At 39.3% G+C, this 27721-nt stretch overlaps 1 protein-coding gene across 2 annotated transcripts; it reads right to left on the reverse strand.

Annotated features, from left to right (window-relative positions):
* ACTR3B (actin related protein 3B) lies at positions 1 to 27573 on the reverse strand. Of its 2 annotated transcripts, none has more exons than XM_084211250.1 (12): positions 27436 to 27573; positions 20049 to 20104; positions 18090 to 18214; positions 17044 to 17154; positions 16594 to 16689; positions 16332 to 16439; positions 14896 to 15039; positions 14121 to 14294; positions 11609 to 11701; positions 1992 to 2117; positions 1516 to 1599; positions 1 to 941 (listed from the first exon to the last, which is right to left on the reverse strand). In XM_084211250.1, the coding sequence occupies exons 1-12, from the start codon at positions 27477 to 27479 to the stop codon at positions 819 to 821; spliced, it is 1284 nt and encodes a 427-aa protein (XP_084067376.1). In that variant the 5' UTR covers positions 27480 to 27573; the 3' UTR covers positions 1 to 818. The 2 variants fall into 2 exon arrangements, with proteins under 2 accessions (XP_084067376.1, XP_084067375.1); XM_084211249.1 differs by having other exon boundaries at positions 1 to 945.
* Between the last annotated feature and the right edge of the window lie 148 nt (positions 27574 to 27721).

A 27721-nucleotide genomic window follows, 5' to 3' on the forward strand; every position in this document is an offset into this window, starting at 1 on the left:
TAAAGATGTTAACAGCTTTTATTCCACTGGTGCAAGGCCCATGTGTCATCCACCACTCACCAACAGCAAAACAAAACATCATCTCCTAAAAAACATTTTCAGAAAATTTAAAACAAAGGAACACTGGCTATAATAAACTTCATACAATACTGTAAATCACTTTGCATCATCCAAACATGAACAGATCCATTTCTATCATACATGGCTTATTTTTTTTCCCAAAAAAATATACCAGCACTGATCCAATACATGCCTCACACCTGGAAATGCATAACACCATTCCATGACATTGACAGCTGTTCATGCTTAGAACTAGTCATCAATTCACCCTACCAATAGCATAAAATACAAAATGATATGAAAACCTACATTTACAAAGTACTGTCCCAATCCTGCAATCTATTCCATTTGAGTAGGTACCTGTATCCATTCCAGCTCCCCTAAAGGCAATGTGGTATTTAGTGCTCCATTGCTAAAGGTTTGATTGCAAACTCAGGGCACAAGTGGGAAAGGTTTAGATCTTTCCACAAGCAGTAAAACGCTGCCTTATTCTTCAACATTCAGTTTCAGTAGTATTTGCACAACCTCCTAAACCGAGATTTACCTATTTTCAATTACCTCACATTTAGGAAGAAAGAAGGAAAGGCTCTGAGTAGTCAGCAGAGAAATGGCCGGTACTGAAATGACTTGGGGCTGTAAGCTGTGCTTTAGTGCACAATAGTGATCCAAATGCCTCAGAGTTAACCACATCTTGTTTCAGTATTTACAGTTTCTGCTGCCTTCCTCTGCACTGCAAGAGTTTCTTCACCAGCACAGTATCAGAATATCTTTATTTCCATTGGATGAGCATTATGACATGACTCCAAAAACGGGATTATGACGACAAATACTAGGGCCATACTCTTCATAGTCCTTCTTGGTGTGACATACTTGGAAAAACTCTGGCTATAAAAATATAAAACAGATCCCCCCCAAAAGCATAAGGTAAGTAGAAAAAAACAACAAATAACATCTTGGCATTTCTGTAGATTGCAGCTTTATGACATTGTATTACATTTTGAATATTAAAAAATGAGAAATATTAGGATATGAATATAACTTGTCTGTTCATAAGACTGCTTTTAAACACAACAGTAAGAAATCCCACTTGGCAGACAGCAATTGTTCCCATTTTCCTGTATTTGCTTCTCTCTTGCATTTAAGACTATTGATTTGGATTCTATATTCCTGAAGTCCTAACTAATCTCTAGTGCTGATTTAAAGAACAAAGGCACTATATTGGAACTATCATATCAAAGCTACTTTAGAATTATCTCAACTCATGATATCCTTACTTGAGCAAAGCTCCCATTTGCCCTGTACAAATTTTACTGAGATAAAACTTGGGTAAGGACTCCAGAATGTGACATGGTTTAGGCTGTCACAATGAAAAAGTTTAGAACTTAGTACTCAGATCAAATACTCCCAGAATTCAACATGCAATAAAAATTAAGAGTAACTTTGATGAAGACTTACTGTTGAAGCCAGCATGGAACCTCCAAACCAAACTGCATAACGCTGCATGTGATGTGTTATCACTTGAACTTCAACTGGTTTGGGCTAAGGAGAACAGTTCATATTTTAGTTGGTTTTCAAACTTAACATGGTCAGAGCCAGACACCTTCAACCCTCCATTCACATCACTTACTACTCAGATATGTTCCCCCTAGGAGACAAGTCATAAAGCTCTTCATGATAACTATGATGAAGGACACAAAGTTAAATCCCTCTTGCCTACTGCTCACACATCTCCTAGAAGGAAAACCAGAACTGCTCACAGTCATTTTAAGATTCCTATCAAAATGTCATATACTGCAAGGCTACCAATGCTTTTAACAACACATAAACAAATCCTACTGACTTTACAGCATATTTTTACTAGTGAGGTGAGAACTTTCAATTTGATTTCTGTCATTAGTCATGTAATAAATGCACTTGAAACACACACTCACTTTTATCCGACCACCACTGAGCTCCTCGCTGAGCCGCAGTCTCGCATCCACCACTCTCTTCAAATCCCTCTGCAGTCGTCGTCCAAAGTCCCTGAACATCGTGGAGCCTCCTGAGAGGACCACATTCTGTGCAGAAATTAAAAACACATTCTGTAAATCCATCTTCAAGCAAGTTTCCCAACAGCCAGCACTGCAGAGGTGACTGTTTGAATTTCAGCATCATTAGGAAGCTGACAAAGTAGGTAGAGCACTTTCAGCACCCCCCAAATCACAGGAACTTCATGGCTCCCCTACTTTTCTCCTTTAAATACATTCATGTAGAATGGGTTATTACAGAGGAGGATTCCATTAAAACCATGAGCTAGTACCCTACATACACAAAGCAGCAGAATCAAAAAGCTTTTTTGGGGATGTTCACAGCAAGCAGTTTTAGCCCTGACACAAAATAAGGCTCAAGTCTCATCATATTTCATAGCTACAAAAGCTACAAAATTATGTAGAAGTCTATTTTCTTTTTAAATTTCCAGAGTTGTTCAAAAAGGCACCACACTTTCACAGAGAACTGCAGCACAGAGGAAGGTATGATGCCTCTTCCCTTGCTTGTCTGGTATTACTCAGAACCAAATGCCTCTCAGCCTGGACTTGTACTTGGATTCTAAACAGACATTTTAGAATTTCCCATCCCTAATTCTGATAATGTTGCAGCATCCCAGACTAACACAGGAGTAATCTCAAAGGTGGGGGATTCAAAACAGGACCCCAAGAACATAACATCAGTGGCAGCAAAAATGCATTTCGTGATCAGAAAAAAGAACTCAATATGGCAAAACTGCACATGTGCCTTTGCACAGTGCTAAAACCACTCACATGCCTTTGACACATGTCCACAAGGAACCTGGATCAGGGGCTCATTGTACACAGGTCCAAGGATTATCTCTCAGTAACATTTTTTGACACTGCAGACCAAGACTGTGCACATAATGAAAGAATCCCTGACCCACTGTTTTCAGCCTGCACATGGATCTAAAGAGTCAAAGACATGCATAATAAGTGTTCAGACTTGCAGGGTGCAGAAACACTTGGATTTTAAGCAACAAATAATCAGGGAAATCTTGTTTGTACCTTGTAAAGTGAGAAGAAAGCTGTTTGTTTTTGGTGAGAAAAAAAATCCACGTACATCATAAAACTATTACAGTAGGAAAAAGTAATTTCTTCATAGCTTCAGATTATCTACAGTATAAAAAAATGCATAACAAGGCAGGTGTGCTTTAAAGAAAAAAAAGCACAAGTCCCCATATCATTACTGAAACATTTCCAAAAGGAAAAGAGGAGGAGAGAGAAGAGGAAAGGAGCCAGAAATCACAGCTGATCCTAAAGTTAAAGCAGGAGAGAGGATTCCCACTACTCTCCCCATGCACAAGAACATCTCTTCCCCTGCATCAAAGTGGTCATGCACTCCACTTGGGAAAAGGAAATTGCTAACGGGCAAAAAAAGACAACAACCAACCTGAGTGATGAAATAGCAATTAAAAAGATGTCATCAGAAAATACTACCTGGAGATAATGAAGTTGGCAAAGAATGTGAAAGCAATAATTCTATTCAAAGCAAATTAAACTTCAAGCATACTCCGCAAAGTGGACAATGCTATCACTAAAAATAGATTCCAGAATAAACTAAACAATAATTTTTTCAATACATCCAAGACCAATTCGTGTAACTACAGAGTTGGCAGCATCATTGAGAGGATCTTTCCACCTTGTTATCATTCTAGGGTGAGAAGCTAAGTTACATCTTCCTCAAATTATGACTATTTAAGTACTTCTACACACCAAAATCAGTTCAATAATAACACTGCCCAAGGAGAACAGAAGCACCAAGGTATAAATGTTGAAAAGATGAGTCACCTCATTATCACCTATCTGGATCAGCCAAGCAAAGCAAAATTCTGGATAAAAGTAACTAGGTGACACCAACTGCATTTAGAAGATGTTTAATTATACAGTTCCAGTTCCCCTGCTCCCTGCACTATCGCCAGTACCAGGCCAAATCCATGCTGTTTACTAGAAGACTTGTCATACAGCCTTCAGCAAGGTCTCAGGTCAGAAGCCAGGTAATCCCCACTAAAAATGAAAGCAGAATCCATGTCCATTCCAAATCCCTCAAACACCACACCCACCACTTACAAAGGACACAATAAAGGTAAGAAAAAATGGTCAGATTAAAAAGAAAAAACAAAACAAAAATGAACCCCAAAAAACAACCAAGGGGGAACCACCCACCTCCCTCCACCCTGACCTCTTAAATATCTTCTCTAGAATAAATCTGAGTAATTCCAATACTTACTTAAAAACCATTAAAAAAAGCATGCTAAATACATCTGTGGAGAAAGCTTACTCGTGATGTTTGGGTTTTCAGCCTGTCAGAGAATCCTCTGGCCTCCCAGAGAAAGACATGAAAGAAGTTAGGCTTTAAGTATCTGTTTCCAGCTGATTCCTTTAAAGAAGACTTCTTCTGATCTTACTCTGCTCAAACACACTTTAGCTAGTTTAAGAGCTCCAAGCAGCCCACATGTTTCTCAGCTAACACCAATTATCATACCTGCTGATGGAAAGAACCTCCAGCTGGTTCCACTTTCATAGCTAACTGGCTGAACATTTAGGTTGTTTTGAAATAATGTGTTCCCTTAGCAGAGAGGGACAAAGCTTTTCAACACTCCTGAAAAAGTTAACCACAGCATGCAAATAAATGGAAGTAGGCTATTTCTGGAAGGAGACCAGGGAGTGGATACTAATCACAGACTCATTATGGTGGAAAAGACCTCAAAGATCATCAAGATCACTTCAGAGGGCTGGCAAGAAATTTCTCCCTTCTCATCTCTACCTTTTGCTTCTCTTATGAACTATGTGGTACTGAGTTTCTCCTTGTATCATTTCTGATATTATGCCTGTACAATGTAACACTGCAGAGATATGAAATTACCCAACAAAGCAACCCAGCTCCTGCAACAGAAATCTCTGAGTAAATCAAGCTCACATAAAAATTCCAAAGAGGAAAGTTAGCTCCTGAAGAACTCAGCACTACCAAACACAAGGTGCTGAACTGGTTTGTGCATCTTCACACTGCACTGTGGTGTGAGCACATTCCCAGCTGGACACAGCAGACTTTGCAGCATCAAACTGAAAAGCATCCCCTGCTTTTCTGGCAAGTATGAACAACACATCCCATTTTCCCTTCTTTCCAGCTGACAGCCTAAATTAAAGTTAACATGACATGACCAGACCACCAGAGACATGTAATGAGATCAATATATGACTGCTAATAAAAATTATTATGGGTAAAACTAGGAAGGTTCACAAGCTGAAGCCAAGCGCTTCATTAGCAAGTGAATCAATTAAGCTACATGTCTCTGTTAATTTGGTTAAAACAGGGCAATATTTGCCAGCATGGTATGGAAAGTAAAAGGATAAATATTGTTCATACCAAACAATAAACATAGCACAAAGAAGTAAATTTATTGTGAGAAACACTATTTTAAAAATACATTAATTTCTAATAATAAAGAAATCATTTCTTTTTCCTAAAAATCATGAATTTAACATTCATTTCACATTTCAAGTCACAGCAAGAGTTTTCAGCATGACTTATGGTGGTGCCATTCTGCAGAAATATGCCTCAGACACAAAAGGAACCAGAAAATCCTGCAGATGCACTGAGCTATTGTTAAACCAACTAGCAGGAGTAATCTTACAAATTTATTTACAGCTGTGATGGGAATAAGCAGGGCTTCTCCACAGTACTCCTGTGCTACAATGACAGAGTGAATCTCTTGGGGCTTTCATTAAAATCCCACAGTAATACTGCAGTATTCAGCAGGAATGCTCTTCTTTTCCCACATCCTGTCATGGTGCCAGCAGATCCCATGGCTGGCAGTCTGTCCATCCTTCCCTCACCCCAGAGCCTCCCCACTCTGCTCTGGGTCAGTAACAGGGAATTTCTGTGGTGCTGGAGCACAGATCAGCAAAGCCAGTCCTACAGTGCCATCTACCCACCACGCTGTGCAGCTGGAGCTGCTCTCACACCAGCTGTTTATATCTACCAGCAACTGAAGTCAGAAGTGATGTCAGGGGGTTTTTACCACCCCGTTTGTCCTTGCACCCAGGACCTGTCCAGTGTCTGAGGATGGGCTCTTGTGAGCTTAGCAGCTTAACCTGCTGAGTGAACACTGACACAACAAGGGCAGCCCAAGTCTTAAATGTAGCAATGAGCTTGACTTTATAATTTCCCTAAGTTTTCATTTTGAGAGAGACTAATCTGAGTCCACAACAGCTGCACACCAAGCTAAGAAGTCACCTTCTCTAAGGAAAAGAGCCCATTTGTCAAAATCTTCTCTCCATGCACCTGTGTTTCCATGGAAAACCTGGATAATTCATCTCCAATAAAACACCACACTGGCCAATATCCTACAGTCCCCCACCTCATGCAGAATTTTAAACTTGAGAAGTTGGCTTAGAAGTCTGAGGTCAAGGATGTTGTCATTTGATTCAACATGATCTTAATCATGAATGCTTAAGCATGCTTGGCTAGGACCTTTCAGGGATATGTCTGACAGAATTTACCTGGCTTCAGATGTCATTTATCTTCTATCTTTCGGGTATTTGTGCTAAAAACACAGCAAAGAAAAGTTGAAAAAAATTAATTGCTGGGACAGTCAGTGACCCTACACTTCTGTCCTTTGTACTGGGAGAAGGCAAGGACCTCAGAACTGCTAATACTGTTCTCATTTAACTCTGAAGTACCTGGGGAAGAGACCCTGGATAAGGAAAAAGAAAGATCAAGTAGAGCATGGAATAAAAGTGATAGTTTCTGAACCTGTTACTAACAAAAAATACTATTTATTAGGATAACAGGCAGTTTTTAAAACTTTTCAAAGCCCTTTGTCTACCTCTTAATTTATTATAACTACATTCAGGAGGAGACTGTTTTTTGACACTAGGTGCCAAAAACTCATGTCCTAACTGACAAATGTTAGGACAAGTTTCAGAGCACTTTCAGGTTGAAAAGAGACTTTTAAATACCAGCTAGTGCTGAAAACATTCCACACCAGCATCTGCTGTGGCTGTACCACAGCAGCAGATGCTCATCACTGATCCAAGCTGGGTGTGCAGTAGTTATACAGAATTTACTGGTGTGCTCACAGGAACCTGAAAGCTGGGGAAGGGTCTCATTTTTGTGCAGGCCACAGCCCCATAATGCTACTGCACTCTCCCTGTAATTTCTCTCCACTCCTAAGATATCAGTTATACTATGTATTCATATAATTATAAGTACAAGGAAAGGTTGTGGAACAGTATTTTAAGAAAAAAGGAAGCTAAGAAATTCTCAAAAAAAAATCAGAACCAGATGAAGTATACACCATTCTTCCCAGAGAACTCTAAGGGTGATGGAATGCCTCACTGAGCCCCACAAATACAGGATTTTTAGCTGCATGCAGGATGGGTCATTTTTCAGTGGAATTCAACACACAGGAATGATCAACATAGCCAGGATGCCAAATTGTTTCATCCATATGGTAAGATCCAAAATTTATCTCCTCTGTCATTTCACATTTCATTTGAGCTTTCATTTTAAATTCAGTTTGCTTTCTGAAGCTTTGGGTTGCAAAAAAAAAAAAAAAAAACCAAAAAACAAAAACCCCACCAAAACCCACCTCATTTCTTCAAATTTCAATGCAAGTCCCCTGGTTTCAAACCCATACAATCTTTTCCTGTTTTAGCAGAAAGCAATTCATCCCAAGCAATCCAGATCTCTCAGCTCTGTGTTAGAGAATACAAAACAGTTTTTCCAAGCAATCACATCAAGATGATGTAATCATGGGAATTAGAGAGTGCATTGCTGGCAATCATTATACAATTAAAAAAGGCTTCATCATGTGTGAAAGGATGTTTGTGCTTGGTATTGAACAGCTGCAGGTTATGGGATCTTGTTGAGGCACAGAGAAGCTGGCTTCAGTGGTAGGATGGATTTCTAAGGGTGCATCTCCCCCACTCCAGGCCCCAGTGGGATCTGAGAAATGCTCATCAGGCCTCAGCCCTGACAAACTGCACTTGGACTAAGCCCTTCTTGAGCTTAACAGAAACACTGTCTGCTCCCAGAACTAACAGGTGTTAGGTGAGAACCTGTCTCTTAACAAACAGCCCTGGAAACTTTCTTCTTGCCCAAATAACAACTCAAGTGAAATAGTATTTTTGTTAATGAACTTTCAAAGAAACTTAGAAAGTCAAATTGTGGCCAGGATGGGAAAGTATTATGATTAAAGCCCACTCTCTGCTGGTCCTGTAAACAGCAGTTCAAAGGGGAATTCTTTTGAGCTCTCAATTCCCAGAAAATAAGGGGCTCGTGTATGTCTCAAACACCAATAACTAAATGGCTGTGGAGCCAACCAAGGGCTGTTGGTAACAGCAGACAAGAATTGCTGGTATAACCAGGGACTATTGGTATTAACACAGTGTGAGGAAGAACAGAATTTGGCTGGAGGAGAGGGGCCAGGTACACACAGGGCATTTGTCCATGAGAACAAACCACAACAGAGTACAAGGAATGAGTGGGAAGAAGTTGGCATGGACTACAGGGTGGGATTACTGCCACCAAAAGCCCCCAAAGCCCTCGAACCCACTTCCAGAAAGGCCTGATAGAACAGACTGCACGTGGTAACTAATTTACATGGAAAGCAAGAAACCCATATTTGGGCCAGAGAAATCTCTCCATAAAAAGGTATCTCCACCCCAAGCCCAGGGGGTACACCCAGGACTTGTCATTATCCAGACTGATGCAGTTGGATCAACACTGAAACCAGGACTGGTGCTCTCTTTTTGTCTCTATCTTTAATTCATCTCTCCCTCTTAATTCCTGTCTTCCCTTTCACCTTACCCCTTTACCCAAAACCTACTGCTGTGTGCTTAGATGGCAGGTCAGGGACTAACAGATCAATTTCCATGCCAAGTGTGTAATTTATTAATAACTTTCAGACTCTCTCACTTTTGTAATTTCTTTTGACCAATAAGCATTTAAAAATCTTAGATGCTTTCTTCCCTTTAGGCTGGGTTGTCACAGATGTGGCTAAAGTCTTATCAAAGTTCTACTGGTCCAAACATCAACACAAGGTAAGATAACTGGCCTTGTGAGAGAAATGTTGATCAGATTAGGAAATAGGGATACTGACAGTAAAACTCAGAAATACCATAGGACATCAAAAGATGGGTTGTAGAACAATGATTCAAAGGCTACATCCCACATAAAACCTGCAATAAGGGTACTGTTAGGTATTTTCTGCAGGAACACTGAGGAAGAATCCAAACACATTTGATGGAAACTCAGCTCCAAAGCACAGGCCCTTACTCAGCACCATGGGAAGTGAAACTGATAAACCTCAGAGAGAAAACTGAGTGGAATATTTCTGCATCCATACACTGTTTTAAACAATGAGAACAAGGGATGCTCATCCCTTTGAAGTGACCTTGCTTAAAGAAGATAGCAACTATTACCACTAATAACTACTGACATCTCTCAGCACATTCCACAAGTAATTGTGAAACTTCATTTTAATTAAGCAAGTATAATGAAAAACAGAAAAAAGGAAAAACAAAGCCTCAATCAGTGGCAAGCCAAGGGAAAGTTATTTGTCTACTGATTATGATGAGGCAGAAGTAACTTAAACTCAAATTTTAATCTCTACCAAACCCTACCCTACCAAGCAAGAATCTGCTCTGAGGAAGCTTTGGTCTTTCAGATAAAAAGCAGAGACCCCTAAGCACAACCACATATTAAGGGGTTCCTAAACCTTGCTGCTACCTGAGCTTGAAGTCTTTGAAGACATCTACTGCAGAACTGACATATGAATCTGTTAAGTAGCTCAACTTCCCCTTCCATCCTGCCCCACAGATCTGCTCTGCAGTGCTAGGTCTCATTCTAGATTACAGTGTTTACTAGGCAAGGAGAAGAGACTGCAAAATTCTAATAGTTACAAATTATCCTGAGACATGACTTAGGTGGAACTTAAAGCTCATTCTACCAGGTGAGGAACACTGCCCCCTTTTACATGAGCAGAAAAATCTCTGCATGCCATAGTTTTATGCTGTTATTTCCAAAATTGTACTGCTCCTCCATAAGCTGAAAAAAGGGATGTGTTGCCAATACAAACAAAGCTTGCCATGGACTATTAATGTCAGTACCTTACTTTTCGCTCCTTAAAGAATCAGAAACTGAAAGTACTCTCTGGACTACAGCCCGGGTTTAAGCTGGCCTAATTGTTCTCTCCTTAAATATTTTCATTTTCATGTACTTTATAAGTTATGCAGTACTGACTAAACAGCAAATGGGCAGGTACAAGACAAGACTATGAAAAAAAAATACTGGAAACCACCACTTAATAAAGCAGGGGAAGGAGGGTAGTGAGAGGAGTAAGACCACAGTATAACCCTTGAGATGGGCAAAACCAGAAGTCCTTCATGCACAAGAATTCACTTTACAAATGTCAGATACAAATAACATCCCTCTGCCACAGCTCCTCAGGGACAATACCTACCTATGTATTGAGCCTTTACAGAAACTTTTCTTTCAAAACTAACAAGCAGCAAATATCTGGTGGCATTCAGAAATAGCACTTTGTTTAATTTCTATCCAAAGTTCACATTTCTCATTGTGGAAGAAGTGGTAGCCATGCACATGCTTCTGACCATGATGCTGGTATTTACTCCTTTAGAAATGTGGTTTTTGTTGACGGAGTGACAAAATTATTTTTTGGTTTTTTAAAAAGGAAATAAGTTTAGAAGTTGGTTTTTTTTTTTTTAATTAGATGAAAAGACAGTTTATAGGATTTGGGGGATTTTATTTCAAACTTGAGGATAGTTAATTGAATAGAAGCTAAAAAGTTTTGTTTGAGTAATTTATTAGAAAAAGAAGAGAACAAAGAAACTAATTGTTTTTGTGAGGTGTTTTACCAGGGGCAAGGAACTCTTGCACCTGGCTTGGTTTTTCTTTATAAAGTTTTGTTATTTTGCCTTTTATTAAAACCTTTTTGTTTCCAACACTACTGTGACTGACATATTTTATGAAAAATTCTTTTGCCAGGATTTCTTTCCCTGGGAAGCTGGGAAGCTTCAACTTCTCCATGTTTTGCTCCTCTGGAATGAGATTTGGAGAATTATATACCCAGCACGTGAATTGTTTTTAATTAACAGCCAATCACAGCCAGCTGTGTCGGACTCTCTGAGTCTGTCACAAGATTTTATTATTAATTCCTTTCCAGCCTTCTGATGTCTCCTTTCCCTTTCTTGAGTATAGTTTTAAAATATCATTTTCTTTTAATATAATATATATCATAAAATAATAAATAAGCCTTCTGAAATATGGAGTCAAATTGTCATCTCTTCCCTAGTCCTGGGACCCTCAAACACCACCACAGACTACCACAAAAGCCATCCTGGTAATTTTATGCCTTCCAAAGTAGCTGAGCTATCTAGAGTGTGAAATATATCTCCAAAAGCTTATGAGAGCTGGCTGGAAGAGACTGCTATTTCAATTCCTTAAATAAATGAATCCCACAAGGGAAAGGCCATACCTTGTACAACGGCCGCCGGACGTCAATGGGACAGTTCTGTATGACTTCATCCACTACATCCGAAATGGACTCCATGAAATCAGGGTTGGCAAACTAAAATGAAACACAACAGCCATTAGATGTTTCATCCAAAGAACAGAGAAATTAAAAAGGCAGAAATAAGACTGTGGAGAGACTTTATAATAGGGGATGAGTGGGAGTTTCAAGTCCTTGCTCACCATTTATTCTACATTAAAACAAACACTTTTCTGCAAGGGAAATGAGAATTTCTTTTTTCTGCTAAGAAAATCAGATTCTCTTCCTTGGTCAGAAATTCACTGTTTACAATTTATGCACCACGCACTTTTATTGCCTGCAAGATGAGTTTGAGTTTTCCTGCAATATTAAACACACTGTTACCACTCACTGTAGTCTTGCCTTTCCTTTCAAGGGAGATTAGAAACACCAGTGGGCAAATCAGAATGCTTCTCTGCAAGAAGATTTTAATGCTGCTAAAATATTTCAGTTAAATTCCCACCAAAAAGTCATATTTTTTCCCAAGTCCAGGAAGTATCTAATGTTCAAAAAAGCATAAATAGTCTAAGATTCTGAGTGAAAGCCCCTATCAATGCAAACATGAACACAATGCTAATGTAAATGTCTGCATTTATAAGAGAGTCAAGAGTTGCTAATGCTAGAAAATAATCTAGTGGAAATTTTCCACTTATCATATGCTTTAAAGAAAAGAACTGGTAACAGCCCATGTTTCTTTCTTTTTAGGGGGTAAACTCTAAAAAATTATTTACCAATACATAGTAATATATTATTCTAGATATATTAGAAGCTTTTGTGTAGAAGTACATGGGATTTACACTCAAAACAAGATGAGGTATCTACATGGATGAACAAATAACAGCAGTCAAGCATAACAAGTATACACTGAACTGAGAGAAAATTAGCAAAGCAAGTTGGCTTGGAGCTCAGGAGCCCTAAAAAAGATGGGGGCACTTCCCAAGAATTCAAACTAACTTCCACAGTAAAAATCAATCATGCAAGAAGCAAAAATATTAAGCCACATAAACAAAAAGAGAAGCTGCTGCACACCAAGTTTTCATCTGAATGAACTACACCCTGAAAACTCCTGAGCTCTCCATAAAGATATTGGTAAAACAGCAGGGGAAAAGGAATAAGTAGAAATGAGAGGTAGGGTATAACACCATCCCAGAACAGAGACAAAATGTAAAATTGCAGTCTGCCAGCCAATACAATATGGTTGGAGAACGGCAAATAAAATCTCTCATTTAAAAAGTAGAGAAATAATCTGGATAGCCACAAACCCCAAGACCTAACTTCAGAAGTATTAAAGACTTCAGAACAAATTCTGTAAACTGAAAATAGGAAAAGATTACAAAACAGGTTTACCAAAGGCACTTTTTACTTAGCTAAGCTGCTACCCTTTCAAGTGAGGAGTTAATGAAACACAGCAAGAAATTCTCTTTTGATGCAGTACACATCACCTATTGTATTCTTCTTGTCTAGGAAGTCAGTTTAGGTTTGAGTGTTTTTTTCTACACAGAGTCAAGAAACTACCAAGAAATGAAAAAAATGGAAATTGGTTCTTTATCCCATTCCCAACAGTCTTTTTAGAGACTATGGAATGAGAAATTCTTGAAATTATGTCTGACATGGGATTCAGTGCTTCTCTGTTAAATCACATTGGTAAACAGCAGGGAAGAAAAACTATTTAGCTCAAAGATTTAATACTGGCACAAGATCAGATGGCTACAAACTGACCAAAGAAGATTACAGCTGGAATTCAGACAAAAGGTGGCAGAAAGAAGCTTTTTAATATTCTTCCAAGGAGCAGGATAGAAAAAGGGAAACTTTACCAGTGCTGATGTGGATTTTAATAAAACTTTTTAACAGTATTACAGATTATGGGTGCCTGAATAAATTCAACTAAGTGTGCAGGAATGGAGAGGACCTGTATTAAAACCTGACTCCTTCCCCTCAACAATATCCTGAAACTCCCTCAAACTGAACTCTCAAAAATCAGAGAGAGGAGGTAATCTTCCCCAGAATTGCACATAATACTTATGACCACACCAAAAGAGATTTCAATAGACTTCCTTCAAGGATAAATTTATCATCCATGCCTTACAAATTGATTCAGTATCAAAAGTCTGCATCTAATATTTAGAATATCATCAAGGCCATGCTTAGTAGTGCCCTAAGGGATTGGCAGCATACAAAGTATAAGGGCAGGCTTGTTTAAAGTGATGCTGAAAGAGGAAAACGCAATAAAAAAACTGTGAAATGAAACAATTACTTTTCAAGTTCAGATTGAAACAGAACAGAACAAGATCTTTTAAACGTTAGACTGGACATCACAAAACCACTTTTCTGCTGTGCTGACGTTACCTGTGAGCGCACCTGGCTCGCGTTCAGGAGACTCACTGGCCCCTCACTGCCACGGGATGGCGCCCAGGCACCGGGAATGGCACAACTGAGCACGGCCAGTCCCTGCTCTTACCTCGGGATGGAAGAAGATTTCCGGCCCGAGGAACCTCTCATAACCAACATCAATAACAAACTTGGTTTTGTTGATGGCGTTGATGCCCGTGTATTGTTTGATCCACCTGCGAGCGTCCCCGTCGTACTTGGCAAATTCCTTCACTATGTCGGGGCAGATGTAACAGTATTTCTCCTGGTAAGAAACACCAGGTGTTAAAAAGAGCTGAAATCATTAGTACATCAGTCAATTAAAGTGCAACACAAACAGGAGAGAAAAATGTGAGCATTTTTACAGATGGAGCTGTTCAAGGGACTTTCTCACCCAAATCACTACTGAAGCCTCAGCCCCTCGAGGCACGAGGGCCCATTTGCTTCCAAAGGGCTGCACACACTCACTCAGCTACATTTGCCTCTCCCAAAATGAAAACATCACCAACAGTAGGTCTGTGACAATAAAGAATTTAAAGGGCAAGCTTTCACAGCATGAGCAGGCCCACACAATCATCCTACTTTTTTTTTTTAAGTTCTATTACAAAGCAAATTTTAAACAACTCCAAAGTTGAAATGCTGATTTAAGCTACAGAACATACTCACTCCAAACAGCCTAGCATGAATATTTTCTTTCTCTTTCTCCTTCCCCCACACTTGATTGGATAAACCACCAGAAGCTGTTGTAATTGTAATACACTGCCTACATCTGCATTTTTAAGAGAGCTACTGGCAACTTGCTAGAGCCAAAAAATTAGCTCACAGAGATTTACTATGTATTTATTAAGAGATAAAGGAGGATGTACCTTTATGGCTTTTGCTGTCTCCAGAGATTGTTCAGGAGGAATTCCTACCTCCCTTTCCCTTAGAAGCTGTTGAATAAAGTAAGTAATATCTCTACCTGCAATAGGAATATGTTTGATGCAACTTCCAATTACATAGCCTTCTGCCTATGTAGGAGGGAGGAGAGGAAAAGACATATTTAAGGGGAAAAATTACTGTGTATCAATAATTAGCATTCATTTTTATAATACTCTGATTTTCTATTAAAAGCAAAATCATGAAATTTCAAAATCACTCTAAAATTGTGCAACCCACTGCAAAGTGAATATAATTTTTATTTAAACATCTTGATTACCACATATAAACAGATATTGGCTATCTAATAGATGCACAAGTGATAAACATATCAGTCAGATCTGTATAAATTAGTCAGATCTGATGGTTCCTTTATGGTATCATTAGAAAAGCAAACATAATATAAATAAACTACCTGTGTTCTGTTTGAGAGTGAAAAATTAATAGATAAAAATATAAAATTAAATTTCTCAGACAAGAAAAATCACATAGGAATAGAAAACTCAAACAGAAGTACAATCTTACAATAAGCACAACAAAACCAAGAAATCTATTTGCTGAATTTTTTTAGGATGTATTTACTGAAAACACTGATATTCCTGAGCCACGTTATTTCTTCCCTTGCTTTTTTTTTTTACACTTTTAAGAGTTTCACATAGTAAATGCTGTTTCTCCTCAACACTGCCCATATGACAAAACACTGAGAAGATCAAGTTAACACCAAAATGCAAGATGAAGTTAAAAGGAATCAAAATTTCTAATATACCTGACCATTCAAGGACACAGTATGGTTCAAAGATACACAAAATGACATCAGCGGATGTCAGTATGCATAGATAACTCTGCATTTTTAACATCCTCACATAACTAAACTGATAAGATTGATCATGTGTAAGAACAGGTACTTTTATAAATTTGTAGTTGTTTCCACATAAGCAGAATGGAAACAATAAAATACAATAAATCATATTAAAAGCACACATTACCAGATATATTAAACAGTCAAAATGCAGGGTGGCTCTTTAATTCAGAGGCACAACTCAAAGAAGTTGGGACATTTCTTGTCAGACACTGTTGGCATGCAGGAGACATAAACCCATGATAATCATTGATATTTAAGAGAACTGAGGCATCACAGTAACAGCAAGGTTTCACACAGAAATAGCCTTTTAAAAGCTGGAATGATGGTTCCTTACTGTACCCTTCCTGTAGTCTGCAAGCTAAATTAATATATACTGAAATACATACTTTTGCAAGGAAAGAAGTCTCAGCAAACACTAAAAATTTCAAAATAAGGTTTCATTTGGTGCTGCTTATTTAAATTTGTAGTAAAACAAACCCTGTCCAAAGCAGTGCTGATTTTAAAGTGCATCCTGCTCCTTACCACAGGGATCACGTGGGTCACTCCATCACCACTGTCGATGACAATTCCAGTCAGAGTCCGCTCCCCGACCTGCCGTGACGTCCAGGAGGCAGCTAAGGCCAACACTGCCTACAGCACAGAGAGTTTATATTTAGAAGCAGGCAGAGTGCTCTCATTTACACTCCCAAAAAATAGAGTTTCAAACATTTTACACACATGCCTACAATACACCAAAACACTGCAGTTGTTTTCTGCTTTAGAAGAATGCATTCACTTTGTTCACCTGCACAGCAATGTAAAGTCCTGGGATGTTAAATGATTCAAACATGATTTCTGCAAGATATTCTCTGTTTTCTGGTGTGTTCAGTGGAGGCTCTGTCTGCAAAAACAAAGAGTTTTGAAAAAACACCTCAATAGTTTGGTATCAAGCTAATCAAACTTTTGGTAATCCAATTTTTGAAATGCTCAGTGCACTCAAAATAAAAAATTTCAAACAGAATTTAAACAGTGTTTGAAGCTTATAGCTGACCTGCAGTAGCCTGCATCACAAAATTAACACAATATAGTCATAATGCAGCTTTAAAGATTAGTTTTCTCCTCCCAACCCAAACCTTGTCATTACTAGAGAAATAAGACATACAGAGAAAAATCCTCCAGCAGAGCTCCTTGTGCTTGGAATGGTATTTGGCTTTCCTCTTACAAAACTATTTCTTACCAGGCCTTATTAACTCACCATTAAAAAATAGTGATCCTCAGGCTCAGCTCGAAGGTACTTAAAAATGACTTGTTCCATGAACCTCTCCATGAGGTCCCAGTCCTCAACAATTCCATGTCGGATAGGCCACTGCAAGAGCAGAACTTGTCAGCACTGGATCATGCAAGGACAAAGAAACCCAGCAACAGGAAGAGTCTGACACCTCATCTCACAGGAATCTCATCAAACCCATCCTGACTAATTCGGAGGCACAATTCAAATTTACCTCCTGCTCCCAGGTACTTCCAAGCCCAATTCTACCTTGCAGGACCAGCAGCCAGAGTCCAGACTGTATTCCTGTTAGTCTGTTGCAGAACTGTGTTTTAACCTCTTTTTGTATAAATTTTATCACTTAAAAAGTTTAGAAGCATACTTGGCTTCAATATGCCTTTCCATATTATAAAAAGAAATAAAGACCATATAGGCTATATATTTTTCACCTAAAATTTCTGGCAGGGATGATGTTTACATTTTGTTCAACATTAAGAACACAGCTGACATTTAAGTAACACAGAAGGATGTATAAAATATGATTTTTTTCCACATAGTTCATAAGCCAGTAACACTTTGTAAGTACAAGAAGTCCTTTACTAGGGTATGGAAAATATGATTCACAGAAAAGCTGCATTGAAGACAGCCCTTCACAAAACAATTGTGACTTTCCCTGAAGCAAAAGTATCCAACACATTTCCCAGTTTGTGTGCCATGTTAAAAGGGTACACTTTTAGCAAGAATTTAAATATTCAGTGTATATTACTATTTTAATAACTCAGAATTTTGAAAACTGAACAGCTGCACTGTATCAATGAATATTTACACAAACACCAACCACACAAGACAGCACTAGTAAAACAGATATCTAAAAAAGGGTAAAGCCATGAACCAAATCAGGCAGTTCTTAAAAAGCAACAAAAACTTTACAAAAAATGCAAACGTGTTTTGAATGGCTATTCAGAAGTCCTAGAACATTTTATCATAAAAATGTGAGAGTTGGAAAAGGCTGTTGAAGTCTCCTGAATGCTCACCTTTGTAGCATAGGTAGGTTTATCTATGGCTTCATCTCCTATGAAAAAGTCCAGATCATCAACACCTTTCATTACTCTCCTCTGAGCCTGGTCCCCCACTTTGGCCGACTCTCGGATTGCAATACCTTAAAATAAACCCAAAAAACAAATCAAAACAAAATTAAAACAGATAAATACCAAGTGATGAATGTTTATTTACTTAAGGATTCTTCTCCAGAAATAAAAATTGGGATATAAAAAGTAGAAATCATGTAAGTGATCTACTGACAAGCCAATAGAGCCAAGTTCATTCTCACTGCATCCTGCAGGATTCTACTCACCCAACCCTCATTATTGCACCTAATAATTCACAGAAAATACTGAAAATACATTTTTTTACAGACTACAGCAGCCACTAAACCTGTACAAGGGCAGCATTCCAGAAAGCAACATGATTTTTTGAGTTCCAACTCTAGAATGAAGAGAGAGAGCACAGGAGAATAAGAAAATAAACTGTGCATTCAAAAAAAAGTATTGGAGTCATTATCCTGGTTGGTGAGAAAGAGGAAAGAGGGAGGGGAGAAATCAATTTGCAGGGCTACTGAGAAATCTCTGGAGACACTTATGCTTCCCATTAGCAGCCTTCAACTATCACTAAAATTATTAGATGATGGCTGCTGTAGGCAAGAAGATGAGACAGCAAAATCCAAATCTGGGGCAAGCTAAAAATAAAAATGGAATGAAGTACTGCTAAAACGTAACCTTATTTATATGGTTTTATTTTAATAGGTCATAATCAGGGATAATCAGGGTCTAAATAACATGAAGCAGAAATTTCAGAGTAGGCAGGCATCACCCACAAACACATCAAATACTACTAGCACCAAAAAATGACTCACAGACTAACAATTCTTTTGGAAAAATAGCTACCCCCCCCCAAGAGGTTTACAGTTGTATAAAACAGGATTTATAGCAAATTCACAGGAAATCCCTCCTATCCCACTTCTTTAACATAAGACATTTAAATCTTTATCAGTGGTTTTGGTTTCAAATTTTACAGTACTTAATATAGTGAGACTATAAGCAGTACTGCAGCTACACCTGGTGAAGAACTGTGTCCCCTTCACTTCTTTGGCCACCAATTACCTTTATAACTTCCTTATCTTTATACTTTTTCCCATGAGTATCTACAAGGTAGTCTACATGCATTAATATGAGTTAATTGGTAAAGTTTACAAAAAGTAAAAAGCAGTGTTTAACATAAATGGAGGTAACAGATGCCATTATAGATGTAAATACATAGTACTACTATTTTTATATCTATATATATACAGCATTTCAGAAAAACTATTAAGATGTCAATTAAAATCAAGAACACCAGAAAAGTATAACATTTTACACAAGTTTAACACACACACAAAAAATTAAAGAGTAAATCTGTTCAACAAAAGCATGTTAAATGTGCAAGAACATTTTAATTGGTAAACACACACCCAAAAGGAACATTTTTCTAATAGCAACAACTTTTTTGAATATTAAACTGTCTACAGTCCCAGACAATGTAAATAAGGCAGACACCACCTGCACTTTAGTACTTAATTTGATTGGGAGCCTTCCCCCAGATTATCCAGGCTGTAACCATGGTGTCAGGTAGACAGGAGGTAAATTGCATTCTGTCTACTTGAGTGTCCTGGCCAAAAAATAATGGAGATAAAAAGGAAATTGGACTGGAGTTCTCTTCATCTTTGTCATAGCAACCAAGAGCTGGTTTAATGAGCAACAGTCCTAGCTAACTGCAGACAAGGAGCTCTGTTTAGCTACACTCCAGCCAAGGATGCTAACAGGGTGAATATCACTTCCCAGATGGACACAGGGCTGTGAGGGCTGAGTTGGGAGTTGGAAGCATGTCATTTAATCCTCAAAGTGCTCAGTGACAGCAGTGTATGTTACAATTTGGAGAGAGAAAAGAAATCAACTCACATGATGGGATAATGAACTGAGGTTCTGTATTTCCTGCATAGCCAAGCTTCGTATACCTAGGGGAAAAAAAATATCACCAGGTCGTTAGATGCACTTAGATACAAAAACATGAAGAAAAAAATACTTTCAATTCACTCCACTTCTTAAAGAGAAGGTGAAACATGCACCACATGTCATGTCCATATTTTCTGGGTTATGCTTTCAAGTATCACCCTGCTGAAAAGAAAACTCAAAGTGGTAAATATTTTAAGTGTTAATTTATTTTTCAGACAACTTCAGCTGATGGATTTTGCTAGTGTTTTTCAGAACTATCAAGTCTGAAAACTCAACTCTTACTTTTTCCATCTTGTTGACCAGCTATGACAAAGGACAGGCAGGTCACTTTGCACCCTTTGGGAAAAATTAGAGCCATACAGATTTTACCCTTCAGTTACCATGACCAAAGAGAGCCTTAGACTTTACATATTTGTTTAATATTCTCAAATACAGGAAAAAAAGAAATAATACAGTATCACAAGTATAAACCACAGGAGAGAGAACTCTTGTTACAATCCTGATACAATTCCCTTTCAGGCCTTGAACAAACCATTCACTTTGTCACAGGTATATTATCTGTGTGTGTGATAAAAGACAAATACCACACCAAAGCAAGCCTGCACTGATGAAATGCTTTAGAAATGGGCAGCAGATGGTACAAAGCATTGATCATTTCTTTCAATATACATATAAGATCTATTTTAACAATTAAAGGCTTAAAAGGAAAGAAGGGGGGAAAAAAAAGTAAAGAAATTTTCACATAAAACTTAAAAATTTCTACAGGTGTTAGTGGCAGCAAGCTACTCCAGGTCTTTAGCAACTAGAAATAATTAATATCCCAGACTATGAAAAACAGCTCTATTTACTAGGGGAAAAAAAAAGAAAAAACCCACAATGACGACAAAACCCACATTAGAAACTGATAAAAGAAAAATCAACCCAACTAAATTGATTGAATGCTTGCAGAGACTGATGCCACTCTTGAGTACTGCCATTAGCTTGAAACAGAAGTACAGCAGCAGCAGGATTTGAGGGAATCAGCATTGTTCACATCCTTTTTACACAAAAAATATAAAGCCATGATATTCTTAAATGAGACCAATCCCAGTCTAGGTCCTAAAGTGAATTTGAAGTCTTTGTCTGCATCCTACTCTCAATATTTGCAAATAATATTATGCCATTGCCAAAAAAGAGGTTTGCATCTTCATTAGCAGCTTGAAAAGTAGGTTCCTCTTTACAGAGTATTTGGTATAAAAATACTCATTAAGGATCACAGTTTTCTTAGATAAAGGAATTAATCTAAATTGAATTATCAATGACCTTGGACTTAAATATTTATATTTCGACTTCTCTTCAAAGCTATAGCTTCAATAGACTTCAAACAATAGTTAAAAAGCCATTCCCCCAAGGCTAAAAAGACAAGGACTGTGTTTTGCAGGCAAGGGTTTGTTGGGTTTTTAATCATCATTATAGACATATGCTTTCAGTCTAATCCAAATTGTTTATGCACACTTGCTGTGGCTCTCAGAAAAACATAATCAGGATGTTAAATTAGACTGACTGTAAAGGAGGACATTACTAGTAAAAGTTCTTTTTATGATTATTATTATTGCATAGATTCCTCACATTTTAGAATGAGGCCTACCTAGGGAATATTGTTAAAACATAACAAGCAACAACAGGAGTTCCACTGGGATTTAAGACCAGTACAGGCCACTTCCTCTTATTTCTCTCTCTGAAATGAATCATGACTAAATGAACATAATGAAAACCAAGGAAAACATTTCTATTTGTTTAAAAGACCTAGTTTCAAGGCTTAGAAATGACAATTAGGCAGAAACATCATGAAAAAAAACCTTTCAAGCCTCAGGGACAAAAACCAAAGACAATACACATACATATATATACTTTTCATACAATTTTTATATATCTGTGTGCATGAATAAACTAAAAGGTTCCTGCAGTCTATCCAGAACTCATTTCTTAAAGTAATGTCTGGCCAAGAGGTGAGTTCAGTTTGCCATCTTTTCCCCCTCAACACACATGCTAAACTTACACCCACTCACAGTATTAAAAAAAGAAAACACTCTCAAAAGTCAACTTGGGCTACCAGTCTGCAGGAGCTTCACCTTCCCTCTCCAGAATGAATCAGATCTCCCTACCAGGATAATTGGTAAAGTTACCAAACCCCTACAGCTCAGTATTTTACTGATTCATTTTTAACCTGGGTTAATTCTCCTACTAAAAAACTACCAAATAAGTTTATTTCTCAGCATAATGAAAAAAAAAATCTCTTTAAAGAATTAATCTCACAGAAGGTAACATATGGAACGATTTTTATTGCATGTCATTAATCCATGAAAGACTAATACTAAAACAAAGAGAATAACTAAATTCTCAGTTCAATGGTGAAGCAAATAAGCAGAAAAACAAAACCTGGTAAAAAAACCAACCTACTTAGCATCAAACAAGAGACAGACTGGAACAAGCAGACACATTTCAGGTGTTCTTGACAAAATCAAATGGAAGAGAAACTCAGATTTGTCCCAAGACCACTCAGGAAGAGAAGGCAAATAGATCAAGCAGTTGTGCAGCTCTTTGCTCTCCAGGAGCCTCAGGACATGGCAGACTTGGTCCCAGATCTCTGTTGTGCCCAGCAGGACCCAAACTCATTCCTCCTCTCAAGGGTACATTAAAGTGTTTGGGTGACCCATTTCCAGCACCTCCTACAGAAAATACTCCCTTTCCTACATGATATTTAAATATTTACTGAACAGAAAGGCTCTGGACTTTAACAGTTACAGAGGGTACCTGGTCTCCAGTCCCTTCTCCAATGAATATTTAAGCATCTAAAACACAATTTTCTTTCTCCTGGGTTACAGCCTAGCAGACTAATGGTAATGCAACATCTTGTGATCTGTAAAACTACAGAGACAGCTGTAGTGGAATGTGTAGATAATCAGTATTCCAACTTAATTTCATTAAAAGCAGCAATTTGTTGCCAGTGAGAGAGGAACCTACTGGAAACAGGCCAAAATATAGGATACTGCACTAAAAATTAGCAGAAAACTGATCCAATAGACTAAGGCTATTTCATGCAAGGAGATTTGGAGGACTACACATTTTGTTTTAAATCTCTGGAAATTAAATGTTGAAACAAGCAACTTCTAAAAATAGTGCCATCCCTTTCATACTGTTTTGACCAGGTGACGAGTTCATACACAAACCAGTTTCACAAACCTTTGCATGAGGATTGGTCATCCTAACCCTGTTCTCTTCTGAGGTCCCATCAAGATGGAAAGATGGAAGAACTTACATCAAGAATTGACTCCAAAGAGATATAAATGGACTGCACTTGGGAGCAGATGCTGCACCCTCAACCACTTTAGAGAGAAGAGGTATGTTTAGGGAAATTCTTTCCAAAGCATGAGAACAAATCACAAACTCAAAGCAGTTGCTTTATCCATCTGAAAACACAAGACATTCAATTTTTCTCTGCACAAGTATGCAAAAGAGCAAAGCCCAAATGCAACTACTTTAGCATTTGATCACTCTCCATTGCTTTTTTGGTCCACATCTTTAAAACTATGTGTTACATTCACACAAAAAAAAACTCTGAAAAGATAAATATGAAGTGACTAAAAATAGCAGAATGCTTTGAGAACGTCCTGTAAACAAACAAATAGCCTCTGTAAATAGAACACTTTCCCTGACAGCTAAGAGGCTGAATAACCAGGCTGCTGCTGCTGCCAGAACACCTGTGATGCCAGGCTGCCATAGCAGACTCTATTATCATTATTATGAGCATGTCTAAGGAACTTGCAACACGAGTTCTTCATGAAGATTTGGAAAAGCACTTTTGAAAACAAGGGATGGGAATGAAGACATGAAGGAGAAAATTTCAAATAGGAAAAAAAAAATCTGTTTTGTCTGCACAATTTACCCAAGAGCACCAGCAGCCACCATAAGAATAAAGAGTACAATAGAGCCATTGGGTTTCTTGAGAAAGTCTAGCACTTTGCAGGACTGAAGCCTGTGATTATAAACAACAGTTAATTAACTCAGGTTCCTCAGACCCAGAACAGCAATTACAATAATGCCTGTTCAGAAATATAGTAAGAGAAGGGAAAAGCATGTTCTGAGGCTCCAGCAATCTTTAATTGCAACATCATCAAAAAACACCTTGAGCTTCAAGTTTTAAGATCCAGTCCAGCTCAGTTCTCCCAGAAATCAAGTATTTACCTCTAAACTCATCTGTAGAACTTTGTGAAAGTACTTTCTCTTTACTAAAAAGGAATGGCTTGAATAAAATACACCCAAAACCAGAAGCACTCCTCAGCATCTACAAATACACTGAAGAGGGGTATTTTAAGATATCTTTGTTTTGCTCACCCACCTACTACTGTTCTGATGTCCCACAGCTAAATGCCAATTAATAAAACTGGTTATGAAGTCTAAAGCTATTTAAAACAGCAACACAAAAGGTCTGGTAGTCCTAAGAAACTAAAAATAGCATGCCCTTCTCCACAAAAAGAGCGACAGCAATGTGTAAACTGATCACGAGGAGAATCTCATGCAGAGAAAAATCAAGATGTAGTGCATCAAAACTGCACTATGTCAAGTCATTTGCAAATACTAATGGAAAATATTATAGCAAATTATTAACTATTCCTGCAAGATTTGTGAATAAAAGAGTGAACAGTTTATGGCAAAGGAAATTCAAGTCATCTACATCCAATGGACTAAAGGAACGTTATCCTGTCTGGCTACAAAAATATGTTGCTCACTGAAGGTCTGTAACTATTTTTTATACACCTGTTCTTACTTTTTTTTTAGGAATTCTGGCATTTTACAGGACTGAGGCATGTGGCTGCTAATTACAGTACATTAAGCCAGCCTCCTTATGCACAAAACAGCAACAAAAGCATTCTTTTAAGAATTTTCTTAAAACCCCTTATATGAAAAAAAAAGATGGATTAGTGGCTGGACAGAACACCTCATTCAGTACCAGAGATTTAATAGAAAAGTGCATTTTATATACACAATGTCCCACAGTGCATATACCTTTCCCTTTCTGCTATGTTCTTCCCAATTTTTCATCTGAAAGCCCTTTCATGAATAATTTGAATGAATTGTTTGAAGCTTGTAACCCAAAGCAGATTCATTCTAACAATAAAAAGGTTTTCAGCCCACACAGAGGAAAATTCCAGAGACTGCGTATCAATGAGTCAAGCTACTTCTTCTCGCTGCTTTTGTTCAGACTCGTTTCATCCTGAATTCTGCAAGACAACTTATTTCACATTCAGCAGTCTCTTTGCTGAAAAGTCTTCCATTTTTGAGTGCCCTACAACATAGTCAAGCACAAGTCCCACCAGCAGAGATATCATGTTATCTCCTGTGAATCAAGATCACTTGGAGGCATTGAAAAACAAACGTGCATCACTTGGGGACTATCCAAACTCTTCCTGAAACAAAACAATATACATGCCCCTCCCCCACAAAACCCATCAGCTTTACTCATGCAAGCACTAAACAGATTTTAGAAACTCAACTTCAATTATTATTTCTTTGAAAGGACACAATAAGCAATGTCCTATCCTTATTTGTTTTGTGTAACTGTTGGCCAGCAATATCTACTGTTAATGTAACACTGGAATTACTCCACAAACTGAAAGCCAAGGGGGTCTCCTCCAAAAGGCAGCTTTGACATTTAATGTATTTTCTCAGTTTTACAGTTTCTACTATACCCTTTTTAAAGGATCCACCCAGACCTCCCATTTTTCTCTAAATTATCAAGTAGTAATCCTGTAATATCAACAGATCTGGGGAAAACAGATACTTAAAATATCTTCAGCAAATATATAGAAGAAGTCTGGGAAACTACCAAGAAGCATCTAAAGAGCAAGCAGAAGCAGACACAAGGTAGAACCTGATCTCTATTCTACTTCCAAAGTATCCAGCTGCGAACTCCAGTATTCCCCACTGAGGGAACAGAGCTGGTTTCTGGTAAGCTAAAGTATAAGCAGAAACAGGCAAAGATTTCTAAAACTTTCATGACAGTTTAATACAGACATATTTCAAAATGTGACACACCTTTTCAGGAGAAGGCAATGTGGCACCACAGCGCTGCAAAGTGCTTCCTGTGGTTACCTAGGGATTGGGGTTTCTTGATTTGGTTGGATTAGTCTGGGGTTTAGTTTTTTAAAGATTGTTCCATTCAGGAAATTTTAAAGATAACTTTCCAAGTATTAAAAAAATTAAAATAGTATTACAAATTCCCTGCAGAGGAAAAGGCTAAATTAATGCAATCAGAGAGACCAAGTCTGACAAGTAAAGCTACTGCACGAATAGTTACTCATGGACCGGTGCTTCACTTCCTCTCCTCAGAGCTGTCTGTAACTGTTGGGCCAAAGGAAAGGTATTAATTAGCAAAAGCACACCACAGATTTAGTATAACAGCTGAATTACAGCTCCCTCTGACATCTCCCCCGCTAAGGCACAGCGGGACTGGATGCTGAATATCCATTCAGGTCTTCTCTAGCACAGAGAGGTAGGACAGAGCCGCTCCTGAAACGCCTCCCAAGCACAGCCTCTGCAATTCAGACTCACTCCTGTCCTCGAAGACTTGAGTTACAAAACTTGTGCTTTGGTTAAGTACGGAATAAATCTCACACTGATCAGGGAAAGGTGAAGGGATGACCCAATGACCGAGCGCATCACTGGAGCCAGGCAGCGCGCTCCCACCTCAGCCGAAATTGCTGAAATTAGGGACGGCTGGTTTCAAAGGGGAGAGGAGACAGGAGCCGGCACTGAGAGCGGCCCGGGGCACGGAGCTGGGCTCGCTGGGCTCTGTGTCCAGGCAGGCACCGACAGGATTGCCCCCGGCTCGGGCACCTCCGTGAGCCTTCCCAGGCATCGCCTCTGGACCGCTTTCAGTGCGGGCTCCTGGCTCCTCTCCCCTTCTGAAACCAGCCGTCCCCAATTTTAGCACTTGCATCATGCAGTACTTCACAGCCCGAGGACACAAACGAAAACGGGTCCCGAGAGGCGAAGAGGGCACACAGAAACACGCACGGCGGGGACACGGCAGAGCTGCCCCGCTCCGCGCTCCGGCGGGACGGAAGGGCAGGAGGGGCAGAGGGAGGACGAGAGCGATGGGCACCAGCCCGCTGAAGGCCGGAGGGGAGAGAAACCCTCAGCAAGCCGAGCGGCCACCGGGACACACGGCAGCAGCGCGGCCCCATGCGAGGAGCGCTCACCGGCAGCGGGAGGCAGCGGAGGGGCGCGGCGCGGAGACACCCCCCGTTCCCAGCACGGGCACCGGCAGCCGGACTCCCCTGCCCGCACTCACCCGGTGCCGCCGTCGATCACGCAGGGCGGCAGGCAGCTCGCCATGCTGCGGGGCCGGCAGTGCGGGCCCTACGCCACCATCCGGGCGGCCGCCGGCTCCCCCGGCGCGGGCTCCATGCGGGCGGGCCCGCAGCGGCCGCCGCCAGCGCCGCCCCCCGCGCCTGCGCCGCCGCCCGCGCCCGGGCCGCCATGTCGGGTCAGGGCCCTCCCGCGGGCGCGGCGTGAGGGAGAAGCTGGTTCGGGGCTGTGTCTGTGGCGGAGAGACATGCTCGGGGCTGCGTGATGGA

Source organism: Fringilla coelebs (genome assembly GCF_963513975.1).
Source record: "Fringilla coelebs genome assembly, chromosome: 1".
NCBI lineage: Eukaryota > Metazoa > Chordata > Aves > Passeriformes > Fringillidae > Fringilla > Fringilla coelebs.

What these genes read in the sequence shown, in the direction of transcription:
- ACTR3B (XM_084211250.1), bottom strand. Translation starts at nt 27,479, where the DNA reads ATGGCGAGCTGCCTGCCGCCCTGCGTGATCGACGGCGGCACCGG. An exon ending in AACCTACCTATGCTACAAAG is followed by an intron (nt 17,155 to 18,089) that starts GTGAGCATTCAG and finishes CTGCTCTTGCAG; the next exon opens with TGGCCTATCCGACATGGAAT. An exon ending in AGGATCACTATTTTTTAATG is followed by an intron (nt 16,690 to 17,043) that starts GTGAGTTAATAA and finishes TTGTTTTTGCAG; the next exon opens with ACAGAGCCTCCACTGAACAC.